At 32.6% G+C, this 17,770-nt stretch overlaps 3 protein-coding genes and 1 long non-coding RNA gene across 5 annotated transcripts; 3 read left to right on the forward strand and 1 right to left on the reverse strand.

Moving 5' to 3' along the window:
• The first annotated feature begins 342 nt into the window (after positions 1-342).
• LOC110992325 lies at positions 343-2,503 on the forward strand. Its single transcript, XM_022258087.2, has 3 exons — positions 343-547; positions 1,282-1,380; positions 2,145-2,503. Exons 1-3 carry the CDS (start codon positions 383-385, stop codon positions 2,472-2,474), a joined length of 594 nt encoding a protein of 197 aa, XP_022113779.2. The 5' UTR covers positions 343-382; the 3' UTR covers positions 2,475-2,503.
• A 633-nt stretch (positions 2,504-3,136) lies between these two features.
• LOC110992344 lies at positions 3,137-5,129 on the forward strand. The gene is made up of 3 exons (XM_022258112.2): positions 3,137-3,375; positions 3,732-3,827; positions 4,350-5,129. The coding sequence occupies exons 1-3, from the start codon at positions 3,220-3,222 to the stop codon at positions 4,662-4,664; spliced, it is 567 nt and encodes a 188-aa protein (XP_022113804.2). The 5' UTR covers positions 3,137-3,219; the 3' UTR covers positions 4,665-5,129.
• Positions 5,130-8,599: 3,470 nt separating this feature from the next.
• On the forward strand, positions 8,600-10,187 carry LOC123689645. The gene is made up of 3 exons (XR_006750570.1): positions 8,600-8,644; positions 9,520-9,618; positions 9,826-10,187. It is a non-coding gene; the product is annotated as an uncharacterized LOC123689645 (long non-coding RNA).
• A 75-nt stretch (positions 10,188-10,262) lies between these two features.
• Positions 10,263-17,659, reverse strand: LOC110992296 (beta-1,3-glucan-binding protein). Of its 2 annotated transcripts, none has more exons than XM_045630828.1 (9): positions 17,495-17,659; positions 16,239-16,532; positions 15,237-15,397; positions 14,029-14,180; positions 13,386-13,540; positions 12,495-12,613; positions 11,614-11,740; positions 10,966-11,114; positions 10,263-10,611 (listed from the first exon to the last, which is right to left on the reverse strand). In XM_045630828.1, the coding sequence occupies exons 1-9, from the start codon at positions 17,622-17,624 to the stop codon at positions 10,462-10,464; spliced, it is 1,437 nt and encodes a 478-aa protein (XP_045486784.1). In that variant the 5' UTR covers positions 17,625-17,659; the 3' UTR covers positions 10,263-10,461. The 2 variants fall into 2 exon arrangements, with proteins under 2 accessions (XP_045486784.1, XP_022113748.2); XM_022258056.2 differs by having other exon boundaries at positions 10,263-10,633; positions 17,495-17,654.
• Positions 17,660-17,770: the final 111 nt, after the last annotated feature.

The following is a 17,770-nucleotide window of genomic DNA, read 5'->3' on the forward strand; positions in this document are numbered from 1 at the left end:
TTCTAAATTTATTAAACATCAATTATTTACCAGTTCCTACGTATATTTTAAATTATTAATACTTTTATATTAACCCTAACTTCGAAAATTTATACGGTTTTGAGGGTTTTATCAGAAATATTACCAATAATTAGTTTAATATAACATAATTTATGAATGACTCAAAGCAAGCTGACATCTAACATCTTTAAAATTTTAAAATATATCCGAGAAAAGATTTACCGTATTTTTATTATATAAATTGTTAGTTTTGCATACAACGCCTTTTTGCAAAACTTGTTATGATAAAAAATAGTTAAATATCAATGTGAATATTATTTGGTCGTATAATAATGATGTTTTATGATTCTCTCACGTTATCAATTCTCACTATAACACTAAGATGGCATTCGTTAACTTGATTTTATTATACATTTTCCTTGTGAATGTGAATTGTGAGTTGCCGAGAATAAATGGTCTAAAATTGTCGTTTATGGAACCTATTGGCGTGTATGCTGAATGGAATATTGTGCCATACAAATCCTTGTCTTTGATAAATGGCTACAAGGTGAGAATTTGGATATTTTTTATAATATTTAAAAGTTCCATTAAGTCACTTCCAATGATTTTATAATAATTTTACAATTGTTACAAATTTTATCGATACCCAGAATTTTCAAAACACCATATAAAACGCAAATTCCGAACCACATGGAGAACTGTTTTCAACTTTGGGTGGGAGCTCCCCGCCCCCCAGTACCAGCTCCTTCTGCATGACTGGACCTGTCACTTTCTGAGCGGCTTGATCCCTTGGCGTTGAGTAGAGATGTAGGGTCTCTCTGCATCTTCTACCGGATTTACCATGGAGAGTGTTCAGATGAGGTGTACGGATTACTACTGAGTTGCTAATGATTACATCGGACGACAAAGCAGAATACAAAATAACACCGTACTACCTCGACATCCGGCGTTACACAACTAAGAGTTTCTAAAGACAGTTTCTGCAGCGCGCACAAGATGAAACCAGCTAGCTGCCCACTGAATTATTACTGAACCAATTCGTCTTGGTCAAAAGGCCGGCAACTCATATGTGTATCTTCTGGCAGTGTGACTGTCCATAGGCGGCGGTAACACTTAACATTAGGTGAGCCATTTGTTATATAAATACTCCTTTACCATATTTTTGAACTGCTATATTTATATTGTGGAACACTGTCCAGTTCATCATATTGCTTTAATAAACAGGTTGTGACGGACCAGTAAATGCTGGATATTTAATTGTTATGATTACTTCTAATTTAGGTGAAGATATGGTCGATAGAAGAAGAGACGACAAGAAATTTTAAATTACTGAATGGTGATCAATACCCAGGTTTACAGAGGAATGATGTTGCTCAAGAGGTAGGTAGAGGATATAGAAGTACAATTATCGCTTAATAAATTCAAAGCTCTCGTCAAACGTAAATAAATCAATAAAGCTTTTTATAAATTTGACGATTATTTAAATGATCCAAATCCTTGGGATTGATTCGCTCCAGCTTATCAATTTGTATGATTCAAAACTTAGCGATTAGAAAGAGTGGCGGAAATATTCTTGCCAGTTCTTGCTCGCTCTACGCCCTTGACCTGGGAACTGATAGTAAATATAAATTGCAATTCATTTTACTTATTTTCTGACGTTCATAAATGTACTTGTTTACCTATAAGAATAATTTTTTTTTGCTTTTTGTTAATCAGTTAGGATTTAAAGTATTTTATTAAAATCTAATTATATTTTTATCTCTGAAGTCATTAGTTTCAAGTCAAATATGGTATTCACTTCAGGATGGGATGTATGTTTTATTTGTGCAGACTTTAAAAAGAAGGAGAAAGTCAGTATTTACTGTTGGATTCTAATAGAGATAAATGTAGAACCAATTAAGAAGAACCATCGAAGTTTCATTAAAAATCAGTTAAGTGGTTTTTGCGGAGGAGAGACACATAGTATAGATTATATATAGATAGCATTTTTTGTCTTTTCTTTCATAAGTTTAATTCGTATGTGTATAGTCTTAGAGTGGACTACCGCCTTATTGGTAATCACAAGGCGTCTTTCGGAAATTTGATGGTCGAATCCTAAATTTATTGTTTCTTACTTGTTTAAGTAATTAAAATGCCTTTTTCAGCCGTTCAGCATAGAACACATATCCAGGAAAAGTGTTAGTGTAATAACGAATCCCAACGGGTATCATAATATGGCAAGAATATTTATGACTATAGACAATTTGTATGAAATAAGAGTCAATACTTTCAATGCAACAGCTGAAGGACCAATGACAGATCCCATTCGGGTGAAAATCGTAAAATCGAAGACAGATTATACCATGTCACCAAAGGTGGTAAAACCACGGCCGATTTATAACGTAATGGGTATTAGAAGTATCGATTCATGTGGCGTTTCAATCATTACGAACTCGAGCGATGGGGAGCCTGTTATACATAATTCTTATTTGTAAATAAATGATCGAAAATCATTATTCGTTGATTTAATTTTTTTTTTATTTCTTTCTACCATCCAGCTAATGATTTGTATTTTCGGCTCTCATTTCGTCTGCAACTGTATTTTTTATCTTGCACCAAATAAAATATATTTTTAATAACAAATATGACTTTTATTTGCGGAGTACAAACAAGAAAATTAGATTATGTTTTAGATTTTTTTATTATTTATTATATATATTATACAAAATCTACTAACTTTCCTGTCCCTTGCTCCATTGGGCATGATGCATTTGCCTGCTGCATGCTGCGTTTCTTGCCCGTTCTTCTCAGAACAAGGTAATGGTAGTTTTGATGATGATGATTGACGAATGACGGATGGCATAGTCTTGCTCTTTCGCGAATTTTGTATTCATAAGCATGTCCTAAGGCGCATATAAACTGAATAAACGAATTGATTGATAGATTAAATTATTCACAATCCAATAAAAAAAAATAAAAATAAAATATATATATATAGAACTATCAGTCTATTTGTACGTATATAGTTTGAGCAACGTTAAATAATAATTGTTCTAGCTAAATAGCTAGCTTGTTCTAAATTCAAAAATTTATATCATTGCTACGGAATTCACTAATCGAAATGATAAATATACATATATAAAGTCACAGACGTCATTACGCATTAAATCTTGCTTAACGCAGTTTACTAAAGCGAAATCCTCATTATTAGCGGTCTCTGGTGCACGATAAACGTCTACTATGAATATATATTTATTATTTATTCTCGAAGTTGCCTTATCACAGGCCATAGACAAGCCCACTCACGTGAGGGTGTCGCTATACGAACCAGAAGGGTTGTTTGTTCAGTGGAGAGTTGTAGACAATTTTCAAGCAAATCCAATAATTGGATATAAGGTATGTGTTATTCATTTTGTCTAGTTTATTTCAGTATTTTTAAACAAGATACTTTATGACGTTCATAATTTTACAATCAACTATGTGAACGATAATTTTTTGACTTGAGTCTTTAGATCACAAAGTCGACTTCTATAAATAAACAATCAAGGATTTTTTTATTATTCATGTGAGAATATATTATATGTTATCTTATTCGTTTAATTTTGAGTGATAAGGACAAGACATTAATAGCGATTTGAGTTTGTACGTTTAAGAATAAGGAGGTAATTTATTAATACTAATAATGAGTAATAACCATTTAACGATGTCTCTAAGGAACATATACAATAATGAATAACAGTTTATATTTTTAGATAAGAGTATGGCAAATCGATGAAAGCTTACACGGTTCCTATACCTTATTAAATGGAGAACAACTTGCTATAATTTCGGATGAAAGATCTGTTGAGGTATTTAAATTTCAAACACTTATGGAATTAATAATTAATAGTGTTATTTATATTATTTACTTATTATACAATTTCTAAACAATTACATTATACACATAAGCGAAAAATAGAACACATATTACAATAAATTATTACCTACCTATACATAAAATAATAATATAATAAATTGTAAGTGGCGTTGAACATTATATATACAATATAAAAGTGAAATAACAAAGCTATTCAATCTAATAAATTATATATTATTTTTTAAAAATTTTTAGTTAAAGAATAATCTATTAAATCTATTTATTCAGTGGTAATCTGTGTTATAGTCTGAAGTTATATGATTACCATATATTTTTATTTATTTATTTATTACAGAATTATTACACATTATCCTTACAGCCTATGCCATTACGATTATACCAAGAAACATGTAATAAAATATAATAATATAATACGATTCAGTTACGTAGATAGTATTGTGTGAAGAAGGGGTGTGTAGTAAAAGCGATAAGTGATAATATATTTTAATTTCAGCCTTATAGTATTGAAGTTCCGAAACATACGCCACGAGAATTTACCACTCCCAACATCGATATAATAAATGACTTAAGCATCAAAATAACAGATGGAATAAAATACAATACACTGTATGAGGTACGTGTTCTCGCATACAGGAAGAATCTTGATGGACCAATGTCGGAGCCCATTAGAGTGAAAATCGTAAATGGAGAAGGTTATACAGTGCTAGCTCAGAAGACATCCCCGAATAACTGTGCAATCTCAAGTATTAGTGAAACAACACCTGAAAATGGTGTACAATATTATTACATTGAAACTGTTAATTTGTAAATTAATATTTGTTTATTTTTAATTATGAAATAAATGAATCACCCTCAATATGTGTAACATAGATAATATTAACACTACAGGAAAATGGCTAACATGAAGCAAACGATCGAAACTTTACAATAATAAGCTAAGAAAAAGAAATAGTGGCACCTCAACCTTGTTAGGTCTAGTGTAGAATCCTTAGTTCAATTCGAACTATAAATACATTAAATAAGGATATTAAAAAATATGTACATTGTACTTGTAAGGAACAAAAAACATACATCTGGATCACTCCACCATTATCTTACTGACTTCGTTCGCACAATAGTTGCGGTCACGGAATATCCAATGACATTTATCGTGTTGATATGAACAAGGCAACATGAAACGTGTTCTTGTATTTATAATTTGTGCTGGGTTTGTTATAGAAAAAGATATACCAAATATTGAAAGTGTAATAACGCTGTCGGACGGATTGCTTGTTGAATGTGTTACAAACTATTTTAGAGTAGGAATTTAGTAAAGAGAAATAAATAAAACAGCTGAGTTAGACAATGGTACGAACCGCTCAATATCTTGGAACAGACAGGGGCGATATATTTATTATAACAAACTACATTGACAGATACAGACTACATAATATTAAGTGGATGCGTTCAGTTTAACATCCTCCCTTGAACGCAAACCCATAGCGATGAGGAAGTGCTGGTGTTTGGGCTTCGGTAGGGCTTTGGTGAGGCAGTCAGCAACCATCGAATCAGTGCCCACATATTCAATCTTGACATCACCACATTCAACTTTGTTCCTCAGATAGTGGTGACGAACATCAATGTGTTTACTCCTAGCATGATAACTGTAAGTACCTGTAAGTTTAATAGCACTTTGATTATCACAGTACTAAGTAATAGGTGTAACCTTTAAAGAAGGCCACAGTTCACAGTGCAACTGTCTCAGCCACATAGCTTCTTGAGTAGCAACAGTTTGCTGCCTTTTTGAATTCCAAGATATCGCTGCACCCTGGAAATTAAAAATGTATCCAGTACATGATTTTCTGTCTTCAGTACAGGAAGCCCAATCAGAGTCTGAGTATCCAGTGATTTCTTCATCAACATTACTTTTGTATACAAGCTGTAGATACTTTGTACCTTGTAAGTATCGAAATAACCTCTTAACAGCATTCCAATGCTCTTCTGTATGAGAACTATTATATCGACATAATGTATGCACTGCATAGCATATATCTGGCCTTGTTCCTTGTGAGATGTATAATAAGTTACAAACTATTTTTCAATAATGAATTGTATTCATCATCCATGGCACTTATCCATTTTTGTGAGTTTTCACATTGCAAGGCTTGCTCCAATGTTTCAGGATCTGGCTCAATAGATTTCTCAATTTCATTCTGACAGAGGAAGGTAGGCATAGCTCTGTGTTTTCTAGGCCTTAAATTAATTGTGTTTATAGGTGATTCACTCCTGGATATAGAATGCTCCGGGACATAATCATCATCACTTGCACAGACTGCACTATCAATTTCCTTTAAAGTCATGTCAGTAGTATCATCTAAATTATCTTCATTTATAACTACTTGCGATTCAGTAAGTGGTAGAAAAGCAAAATCTTTATTTACACTTTCTTCTAGGAAGATTACATCTCTGCTTCTCATTACTTTTCCTTCAGTTTTGTCAAACAATCTATAACCCTTGGACTCTAAACAATAACCTACAAATATAAGCTCTTTTGACTTACAGTCCCATTTTAACCTCTTCTCCTTTGGCACATGCATCATAGCTCTGCAACCAAACACTTTAATGTTACTGATATTAGGTTTAATGCCGGACCATAATTCCTCAGGAGTTTTATATTGTAAAGACTTTGTTGGTGAGCGATTGATAACATATGCAGCGGTGGCTACTGCCTCAGCCCAAAACTTCTTAGGTAGGCCAGAATTAATAAGCATACATTTAGCACGTTCTGTTAAAGTTCGGTTCATCCTCTCACTCATGCCGTTCTGTTCGGGGGTATAGGGTATAGTGAGTTGACGTTTGATACCAGAATCCCTACAAACCTTATCAAATGCTTCATTGACATACTCCTTTCCATTGTCAGATCTTAGTGTTTTAATTTTAGCATTTAATTGATTCTCTACTAGTAGCTTAAAATCTTTAAACTTTTCGAGTACTTGTGATTTAGAGCTGATAAAGTAAACAAATACCTTTCTAGACCAATCGTCGACAAAAGTGACATAATATCTGGCACCACCGAGAGACTTTTCCTCCATTGGCCCACATACATCTGAATGCACCAACTCCAGGAGGGCGGAAGCCCTTGTGCCAGCATGTTTGAATGGTTGCCTTGTTTGCTTACCTTTTAAGCAAGTATTACATACCACATGCTCCTCTCTACTTGATTCTATATCTGCTCCATCTGTAGACTCATTAAGTTTCTGAAGATCATTATAATTTAGATGACCCATCCTTTGATGCCATAGATGTACAGATGACATCAAAGCATAAGTTTCATTATGAACCACATATAAATTGTTCTTTATATATCCAGTGAGAATTAATTTAGACTCTTTATAAACATTACATGTATTCTTACTAAATTTTACTTGACAGTTATTCTGTGTCATTTGGCGGACTGACAGAAGATTAACAGCCAAATCTGGCACATATAAAACATTTTTTACTTGTATTGTACCAATTTTTAATTCACTTTCACCATCATATGTTTCTATATTTACTTTACCACAGCCTTTTACTGTTAATATTTTGTTGTCTGCAACTTTAATGTTTGTTACTAAAGCAGGTCCGTAGTCATAAAGCCAATCTCTCTTGTTTGTCATGTGCATTGCAGCTCCTGAATCAATGTACCAGCATCCACTCTCTAGGCCTGGTGAGGCTGGAAACGCTGCAACATAGCTAGAAGAAGTATTAATAGTTTCAGACTTATTCTTTTGATTTGAGCTGTTTGAGGCACAAAATTTGGCTAAATGACCATGCCTATTGCACCTAAAGCACCTGGGACCTTTACTATTTGCTTTAGAACCTGAACATTTACTATTCTTTGCCTTGCCTTTGTAGAAATTTGAAAAAAAAACAGATGAGTTGTCCGGAGACTTTACATCCTGTAAAATCTTTGTTTTAACTAAATCAGCAGTGATGGACACACCTGAGCTTTCCATAGCCATAATCATAGGACTATATGACTCTGGTAACCCGGCTTATAATAATGTGCCGAGCCACTCATCATCTACAATGAATTTTATATTACGAAGCTTGTGTGCACATGTGATGATTTTGTTGACATAGTTCTCAACACTACCACAACTTTCCAGATCTGTTGTAATTAGTTCTCGCAGAAGACCTACCTTCCTCAACAAGCCGGAGTCATCAAAAGCCTTTCTCAGGTTATCCCATACCTCCTTAGCCGTGGTGGCATCCTGGATATGAACATAGTTCATAGGGTCAACTAGAAGGACTATTTTTGACCTTGCCTTCGTATCTTCGGTCTTAGTAAAAGCCATGCCCGATGTCTCGACACATTTCCACAAATCTTCATGCTCTAAAAAGGTTTTCACCGCGAAACTCCATGTAGGATAATTATCACGGCCCGCCAAACGATCAATTTGAGCAAAACGGGGGTCCGCCATTGTAAGCTGAAAAGTTAATGACGTCGCGACGTATCACGAAATCAATTTGCATCAACGTGATGCCTATCACTTTATAAATCCTACTTCCCTATTTCTATCCGGGCGTCTGGGCCCATAACCTGTTACAAACTATTTTAGAGTAGGAATTTAGTAAAGAGAAATAAATAAAACAGCTGAGTTAGACAATGGTACGAACCGCTCAATATCTTGGAACAGACAGGGGCGATATATTTATTATAACAAACTACATTGACAGATACAGACTACATAATATTAAGTGGATGCGTTCAGTTTAACAGAATGGACTTGGAAAGGCAACACTGATTCTATAGATGGTTTTAAAGTGAGTATTATTATCATTACTTTAACACTGACTTTTATATTGCTCAGTAAATACTTTTTTTTTTTTTTTTTTTTAAATATAGCATTACGCTGAGCGTATAGCCACCGACAAAGGTAAGGGAAAAGAACAATAAAGAAAAAGAATTTTAGATCGAACAAAAATTACATAGGATAAGGGATAGGATCAGCAGGTTATAAAACTATTTCTAATTCAATATACTACTAACTACATTATGGAAAGTAACAACTAAGAACAGTAATTAAAATATATCATATAGAAAATTATTTGTATACAAAATATACATATACTTATAGTTTTATATTATTTATATTAAGAAATAAACATAGCTTTTTATATACATTAGGATTTAAAGATGAAAGCATAACAGGAACAGATGTAGGTAACGGGATACTGGAAGAAGGATCAAGATGATCGAATAGCATGGAGTGGTTATACCGAGGACAGGACAGAATGATATGATTTAAATCACCAATATTCAGCCCACATTCACACATTTCATTATCAGTAAATACTTGTTTTTAAGTAAAATATGCCTCAATTTTGCAATAAACCTGCCACTTGCCCTTGATCGATGAAACGCTTTCATTATACAAACGAATAAAAAAAAAAAAACGAGTGTGCTTATGACCACACGACACATAAGTATATTAATTTTCAACAAATATTTAAATTTATTTCATGTTTTCATTGGTAAGTAAATATTTTTGCATAGATCTTTTATTAATTATAAAATCAGTAATTACTGTGGTTGATTGTAAAATTATTAATTATGCTAATTTATATATAGGTATATATGGTCTGATTTAGGGAGACTTTTATGTACAGTTATTATCTTTCAATTTGTTTTTACACAGATAAAAATCTGGATTGTTGAAAGCCAACAACAAGGATACTTTAAGTTAGTAAATGGAGACCAAATTCCTGGATTAACATTAGATCACAACGTTTTAGAGGTTAGTTATATTTCATTTATGTGTATTTTATATTTATTTCTCATTTTTGAATTTAGGAAAGCTTGCGTCATACATCATAAATCATACCATATTTCTATGAATAAATTGACTAATAATTAATCGTTTATTAATAATATTCCTTTGTAGTTAATAATAAAAAGGTCTCAGTTCGAAAAAGAAGAATTAAATAATAATTCTAATTTACAGGAATTTAACCAAGAAAAACTACCAAAAACCGAACCTAGGATAGTTGTTATACCTGATGCCGAAACAAGAGAAGTGAAAATAGATGATATTAAGTATAACAAATTATATGAAATACGAATACTGACATACGACGGCCGTGAAGATGGACCTCTGTCTGGCCCAACAAGGATAAGACTTATCAAACCAGATGAAGCGATCAATGTTATAGCAGCGCAGAGACAAAACAATGATTGCGTTGCCACTGTAGCAACAAATCTTACAATATATGGAGAAACTTATTATCACCTAAGAAATATTTATTTATAACTGACAGAGTTTAGCTGTATATGTTTCCTTCAAAATATAATAAAAAACAAAATCGATGTTTGGTTTTTTAATTTTCTTCGAATTCCATTCTACAAGAATTTTACAAAGTATTAGAAATTAATAAGGCAACACAGGCAAATACAAGATAATTTATTAATATACTTAATTTAACCCGATCTCCATTGTATTTCATACCAAATTTAAATTTATAAATGAAAATAAAATTTCGATATACGTATTCGGCAGTTTAAATTAAAACACAAACAAAAGAAAACCCTAATCCTTGATGCGTATTTTTAAATCATAAAGCGACAACTTTTACATAGTCGACTAGAAGGTCTGGTGTGCTCCAGGTTGGGTACCAGTTCTCCTTATCTTGCCAGAAAGAGAATCCAGCTTTTCGACCCCTGTTCCTCCATGGCTTGGGTATTTTATCTCCCGTAGATAAACCATCAGCGAACTCCACAATACCACCAACAGCTACTCCCAATGTTATGTAGAACTAAAAAAGGTTATTAATAATCAAATTATTAGATTATATGTCATTAATAATCAAACTATATAAGTACCCCTAACACTACACCTACACCCCTACTTCAGCAGAAAATTACAAACACTTAATTAATTTCGTTTAACTAAATAAATCTTATATTTGTTTCAATTGTATTTTTTAAATATTTAAATATTTTTTTTTTATTTTTTTTTTGTAAAACTTATGCTTACCATTATTGTCATACAATTTACGTCTAAGATGTTGTAAAATATTCAGTAGACTTAGAATTATGTATGATGTCGTAAACTCAAAAAATAAAAAAAACAGTTTATAAAACCAACATGATCATCAAATGGTGCCATGATACCACCATTATTGAGTAGCTCGAACCAGTCTCCTCTGCATGATTTTGGAAGCCAGGACCTCAGACCAGTGGCTCCAGGTGTATAGCGCCCCCACTCCTCATCGTCTACTTTTAATACTATTTCATCTGAAACAAAAGTTTTTTCGTTAAGTAAATAACTATTTAAGACTGCCTAATAAGCTTCGTAAAAGAACTAACCAAAGCATGTTTAACATAATATAATAATTTAATTTAATAGTAATACACCAAACGTCTAAATTACATATGTAATGATTATAGGATTATCAGGAAATTTTATGCTCGAGAAAATTATTTAATTACCCCTTGATTTTTATTGTTGCTTTGTTTAATCATTGAATTTTCTTCTATTACTTTTTAGAATCATAATTTAATTTGATTCAACATGTTTTATTATTATTTAATTGTTTCATAGAAAAATTACTTTACGAATAAAAATAGGAATATCATTTTCAACATTGTACGACAATTATTCGTTTCTTCTGTGCACTGCACATGACGCTTACTGGGGCTGGTAAAAACGATGTACGGACCTAAACCTAACGTATAAACCTGTAATTTTGTAGTTAAAAAGTCAAAAGTGTAAAAAGCTGTATGATTAAATTACCTGGAGTCCACGTAAGCGAATATTCGTGGAATTCATCACCCCAAAACTGGTCACCCTCAATCTTCTTATGATAAAACTCAAGTGCATTTCGACATCTTGAATTGAGAATCGGTCCTCCGATCAGCCACTGAAATATATTTAGAAGAAAAATAGGACATGATTCTTACGTTAAATAAAGCCTTTTCTTAATATATAAAGAGGATTTTTTTAATATTTGTTACCAATAAACTCAAAAACTACTGTATTAAAAATTCTTGCACTTGAATACTTCATTGTTAGTATAATATAATATTTTTTTTGTTCCCTTTGTAGTAGACTGGTATTTTCCTCAATGAATAAGAATCGCAATACAGGAACGCCAGCTTTAAATGTACACTGCCTCAGGGACCAATCTTATTAAATTTGTTTTAATTTTCTGTTGATACATTTTTAAATATAAGTACTACTATTTTGGACAATAATATTGTAAATATTGTACATTTGTAAATTGGAAAGAAAATATATGGTTTAAAAAAAGATAATAATATGTATGTTTGTTATCTAGATAATAATTATTAAAGCTAAATTGAAAACTAAAATGAATTTGGTATCTGTGACAGAATAGGTAACTAATACTATACAGATAAAGAATTTTGTAAATACATTAGATTCACTATTATTAGTCCAGTTTTAAAGTTTTATCTTGGGCTATAAATAGAAATTGTTAAACATTTATTGTCAGACCGAATTTCCAAATAAGTTTGTTTAAATTTTAGTTAACTGTAAGATAAATTATGTAAGCCGTTATCTGCAGACACAGCGCTTTTGAAAACAATATAAACTTAATAAATATATACTATTATGATTTTTTTACGTGATAACAAGATAAATAAAAATTATACATTATTACTGTATCGCTCGTTGTCCACATCAGTGTTCCCTCTTGCCATGGCAACTTTCAGCACACCTGATGCGTAGTTCAAACTGCCATATTTCTTTGAAAGTGGTTCCAGCAAGATCTCTGAAAATACAAACACATTATTAATATCAAAAGTATAGGGGTTGATTTTTAATGTGTTGCGTGCTTTGTTTATAAAAAATACACTAAAAAGGCTTGTCATATGTGTCATAAAGAACCCAAAAATGTCTTCCCTTTAACAGCGACTGTAAGTAATGTTATTGGATACATGTTAAAACTTAAAAATCCCTTTTAGTAAATTAGGTGATACTAAAATTACTTATTAGAGATAAGTTAGGCTAAATAGTAATGTTCCATGATGTCTTACTAAGAGACATGTAAAAAAAAATTATTTGAAATAGTTCCAGTCAAATTCGGATTTTGTTTTTTTATATGGGCTATACTTGGGGGTAAGTATCACCTGTAGTTAGTTAGTTAGGTAAGGCCCAAAGACTCTCTCCAAAAGGGTCGAGAGTCTTTTCTTCAAGTATTTCTGAACCAATGTTGAGAAATACGTTTCTAACGTAAACCTAAATGTTCACTAACAAAAGACGATTTTCGTAAATACAAAAAATTATATATATTGTGTTATTTGTATTTCTTTAGCAACGAAGTGTAAATAAATAAATAAAAAATAAATAAAAGCAACGAAAACAGACGATAGCGTATAATGATTATTGGGAATGGATATTGAATATGGGAAAGGAGGAAGCGAGAAAGATTACATAAGATTATTATCTAGTACATTTTAATAATATATGAATAGGATTTTTTGTCTCATGATTACAATGGAGTTTTTCGATTTGACATGCGCTGTCTATAATGAAACATGAACCTGGATATAACCAGTCGCCTTGCGGGAGCTTCGCTCGTACGTATATCGTCCCGTATGTGAAAGCAAATCTTGCGCTTGTTACTCGACCACTTACGACCGGAGGAACGATATCCACGCCGATAGACGACATGGAACATGTGCGTAGCTCTGTGCAGCTGAAAACAATAATTTGTATTCTAACACCCGAACCCAATAATTAATCTCAGATTGAAAAAATCTGAGATCAGACCGTGACAGTCGATCGATCTATCTGCATCCCTATAACAAAACCCTACGAAGACAATTCATTTATCGTGACGGATAGAATGCAATCTCTACGCTCTTTACACTCATATTTGATAATACAAACCAAATAAAGTAAACATAATAAATGTCTATGTTTAAAACATATCTAAAAGCTTTTTAATTATTTTAAAAACTGGTAAGTTAAAATCTTATGATAGGATATTGGCACAATTGAACTGTCATTTTCATACAAAGCTCTATCTAAATATATCTAAAAAATTAAATATCAAACAGTAAAATCTCAGCTACGTTGAAATTAATTGATTTTTATTAGACTAAACTTTATTTATAATTTATCTTATACTTAACATACTTATATTTATACCTATATATTGTTTGTTCTTAAGAAAGGACTTACCCACTGGTAAGATCAAGAGTTCCAGATAAAATGGATTTATCCTGCCTTTGGAAAAGGTCCTGTTGTAGTTTAGGCGAAATTCGTAAATTACCATTCTCGACAAGTACTGTTGGGTTACTCTGCAATCGCTGATAGGATACGAAGGGGTGTTCCTGAAATTAAGCAGTACTTACATAGCCGATACATTCGATATGTTTCGTGAATAATTTTCTTAATACACAAAGTATTTTATGGCGGCGCGGGTTGTTAAGTGTATCTTTATACCTATTAAATTAATAAATGCTTATTAACATATAATAGTGGACTGTATTTATTTCATTTATGATTACTCAATATTTGATATAATTGAGGAAAGAAAAGGATTGAAGTAAGAAAGGAATCGGCACAGTACCTTCAACCAGGTGGCTGTATTCCTTCTTCTTTAAACTAATTAGTTTAAACACTTCACAGAAGTAAAACAGCACTGTATAAAATTGTTTATAACAAACAGCAAATTTAAAAGTTATAAGTTTTAAAGCAGTGCAAGGGTGTGTCATACGAACGCAAAACCATGTTGCGGATCGACAAAATTACAACTACCGCCTGCTCCTTTTTTCTTGTATGTAGATGAATCGCGCGCGCCATCTACATTTTAGAAAAAAAGAGCGGCAGCCCGTTCCGGAACTAGTGCCAAAAGAGCGTACCAATTCTTAAAAGGCCGGCAACGCACTCGCGAGCCCTCTGGCATTGAGAGTGTCCATGGGCGGCGGTATCACTTAACATCAGGTGGGCCTCTTGCCCGTTTGCCCCCTGTTCTATAAAAAAAAACATTAATATAAATGCTAATTCGGCGCAACCAATGCATACAAGCTTCTTAAAAATATTCCTCGGCCCCATGATTTTATTTGGTACCATATAACATTTATATTTCTTTGAGATCAAAGTTTATTTAGTATATTTCATGTTATTACTTTTTTAGGCTATTTCAATAGCGGCTCCACCCGAGACTCTGTGAGACTTTCCACTAGAAGAAAGCAAAACTAAAGGCAAGAGACAGGCTGGTAATAAGAAGTCGTAGATGCGGATCGTAACGGAGTAGACCAGCATCACGTCTACCAAGGAGCGGTTTAAACTAGCGAAAGACATCCAGCAGTTCAAGTTGTTCACAGATGACATTTAGTATTAAAGTGGCCTTTGAAGAAGACTAGAATAATGGCTTATATACTTACTGGATGGTCGATAGGAATGTAATGAGCAATCTGCCATAAGTCTTCACGGAAAGTGTCAAAATTGTCCTCGAATATAGTTTCACCAGCGCACACGCGTTTCCCGCGAACTTTCGTCACTGTTTCTCGACAATCCGGGCTGGGTGCTGATGGGTCTACCAGAGCTATGAATGAATAAGAAGACTGTGAACTTCAATATGAAGAAGTCACGAAGCCAGTTGGTATTTGAATAGGATCAACATTTGGTTATAAAAGAAAGCATAATTAATAAAATTGGTTAAGATTGAGCATATAGAAAAAATCTCGTCATACATTTTTATCGTACAGTAATTATGCAGTCGTGACTCTTAGTTTTTTTATATTATAGGGGGGGCAAACGAGCCTGTGGGACGCCCAAAAAGGGCAGTCGTCGCAGCCCATAGACAGCAAAAGTAAGGTGCTGTGTCGATAAGATTCAGAAACGAGACTTCCGCAAACTATGACTCCCTTATGTCAAAATGTAATGCGTTTTAACACCCGAATTCAGTAGTTGGTAGATTACTTAACATTAGATGGAACTCCTGCTTGTGTTTCACGTAAAAAATACTAATAAACAGTCGACGGAATATTAGAGCAATAGCAATGTTTTACCATAGAAAAGTATAATATAGGCACATAATCTTTTCTTACTGTTTAAAATCTCACCTATCAGTGCAATGCATTGTAATTATATTTTAATGAAATCAAAGTCAAATAAGTCCAAAACCGTTTGCTAATTAATAGATCTACATATTAACAGACTTTTGATAGTCTGTATGTCTAAATGACTCAAGTTTTTATTTTATTTGCATTATTACCAGCGCCATTGCTCCGACATATATGTAATGTATTAGGTATTTAGTAGCTGTTTAATTTATGTTATATGTTTACTAATATTTATAATATACTATATTGGACTCATATAACTAATTACGATATATTAATTGTATGATTTAACTATTAAAAATACTTAAATTGTTTACTTACAATTGACAATATATAACCGATTGGTATTAGTATATCCCGGTAAAGTTAAGTTTGCAATACCATCACTATTCGGTTGCCCCACATCCCCATGCCCCGTCGAGACAAATATGTGGTAAGAAATCCTTTGGTTTACTTTTATCTCCACTAATGGATCTTGGAACAACCAACCTCCTGTCTTTACTTTTGCCCCAAACCCCCATATGGAACGGTCAATGTTGCTTGGCGAAATTGTTGCATTCTCCTTGTAAAGAAGGCCGTCGAATAGAAATGATGTTATCGGTAAATTATCCGTATCTGTAAATTTTTAAGTTTGGTGAAAAAATAAACACGAATCTATTTATTTATTAATAAATCGTTGCAGTGATACATATAGCGATCGAGCGATCTCTGCCAGGCATCTACTGTAAGAAAAACAAAACCTTAGATAAGGTAAAATAAAAAAATGCAAATCTACATAATATGACATAGAATTACTTAGACAGAACTAATAGATTGAACAAAGCAATTTAAACATTTGTAAACAATGAAAGGGACAATAAAAAAAGGACACATAGAAATGAGAAAAAACAAATGTATCACGATAATTCGTATATGGTTTTGCTTTATACGTTGCCAAGGTTTTTGGACCAAATAAACGAAATAAATTGAATCGTCATTCTTGATACTTAAGTTGGTAGAACGTTATTAAAATTACATTATTCTGAGCTAAATTTTTTTATATGAAATGTCAATTACAATACAAAAGTGTTGAAGAAATAAAAAAGAGCAAGGGCGGCAAGGTTATTCGTGCGATATTCAACTCTCAGGTTATCGAACCCAGACAATTAGATTTTTATCTCTAAACAACTACACACATAAGTGTAAGGGCACTAAAAGCGATCTCTTTTTGCTAGCTCGTGGGCTAAGAGTGGCATAGAGAAGTGTAAAAGTGAAGTAAACGTAATAATTTTACTCATAAAAGTATTATAAACCAGCAGTCTGTCCCGGCTAGCTGAACACTTGTTTTATAATAATATATTCTATAGTCTTAATCTTAAATGTACGATTCCAGTGGTGAAAGAATTTTTCGAATAAGTCGACTAGTATTCCTCTTGATAAAATAGATAGTAGATGAAAAACTACTAGTAAACTGATTAACGAGGTTGTTTAACTCTTCTAATAATAAATATCGTATTATGAATTCTATACCGTTGGTATCCAAATCAACTAGACCAAATGACTGTTTGTTAACAATTCGATATTTGAAATAAACTTACCCGGTAAAAACACTTTTATACCCTTAGGTTTGAGTACCTGTATTGTCACTTCCGGTAACACATTTTGTGCATAAACAAATGAAAATATTTGTATAAATAAAAACACACTAGCTATATGTATCAATGACATTTTGTTACTGAACACCAATCAAACTGGTCTAGCGAATCTTCAAGGTAAGGTTACAGTAAAAAGAATCGCGATTATTAATATATTATTGTTTTTACTGATTCATCTATTCTTAGGAAGAGGGATCTATTCTTAGAAGTTATGAAGTC

Source organism: Pieris rapae, chromosome 13 (genome assembly GCF_905147795.1).
Source record: "Pieris rapae chromosome 13, ilPieRapa1.1, whole genome shotgun sequence".
NCBI lineage: Eukaryota > Metazoa > Arthropoda > Insecta > Lepidoptera > Pieridae > Pieris > Pieris rapae.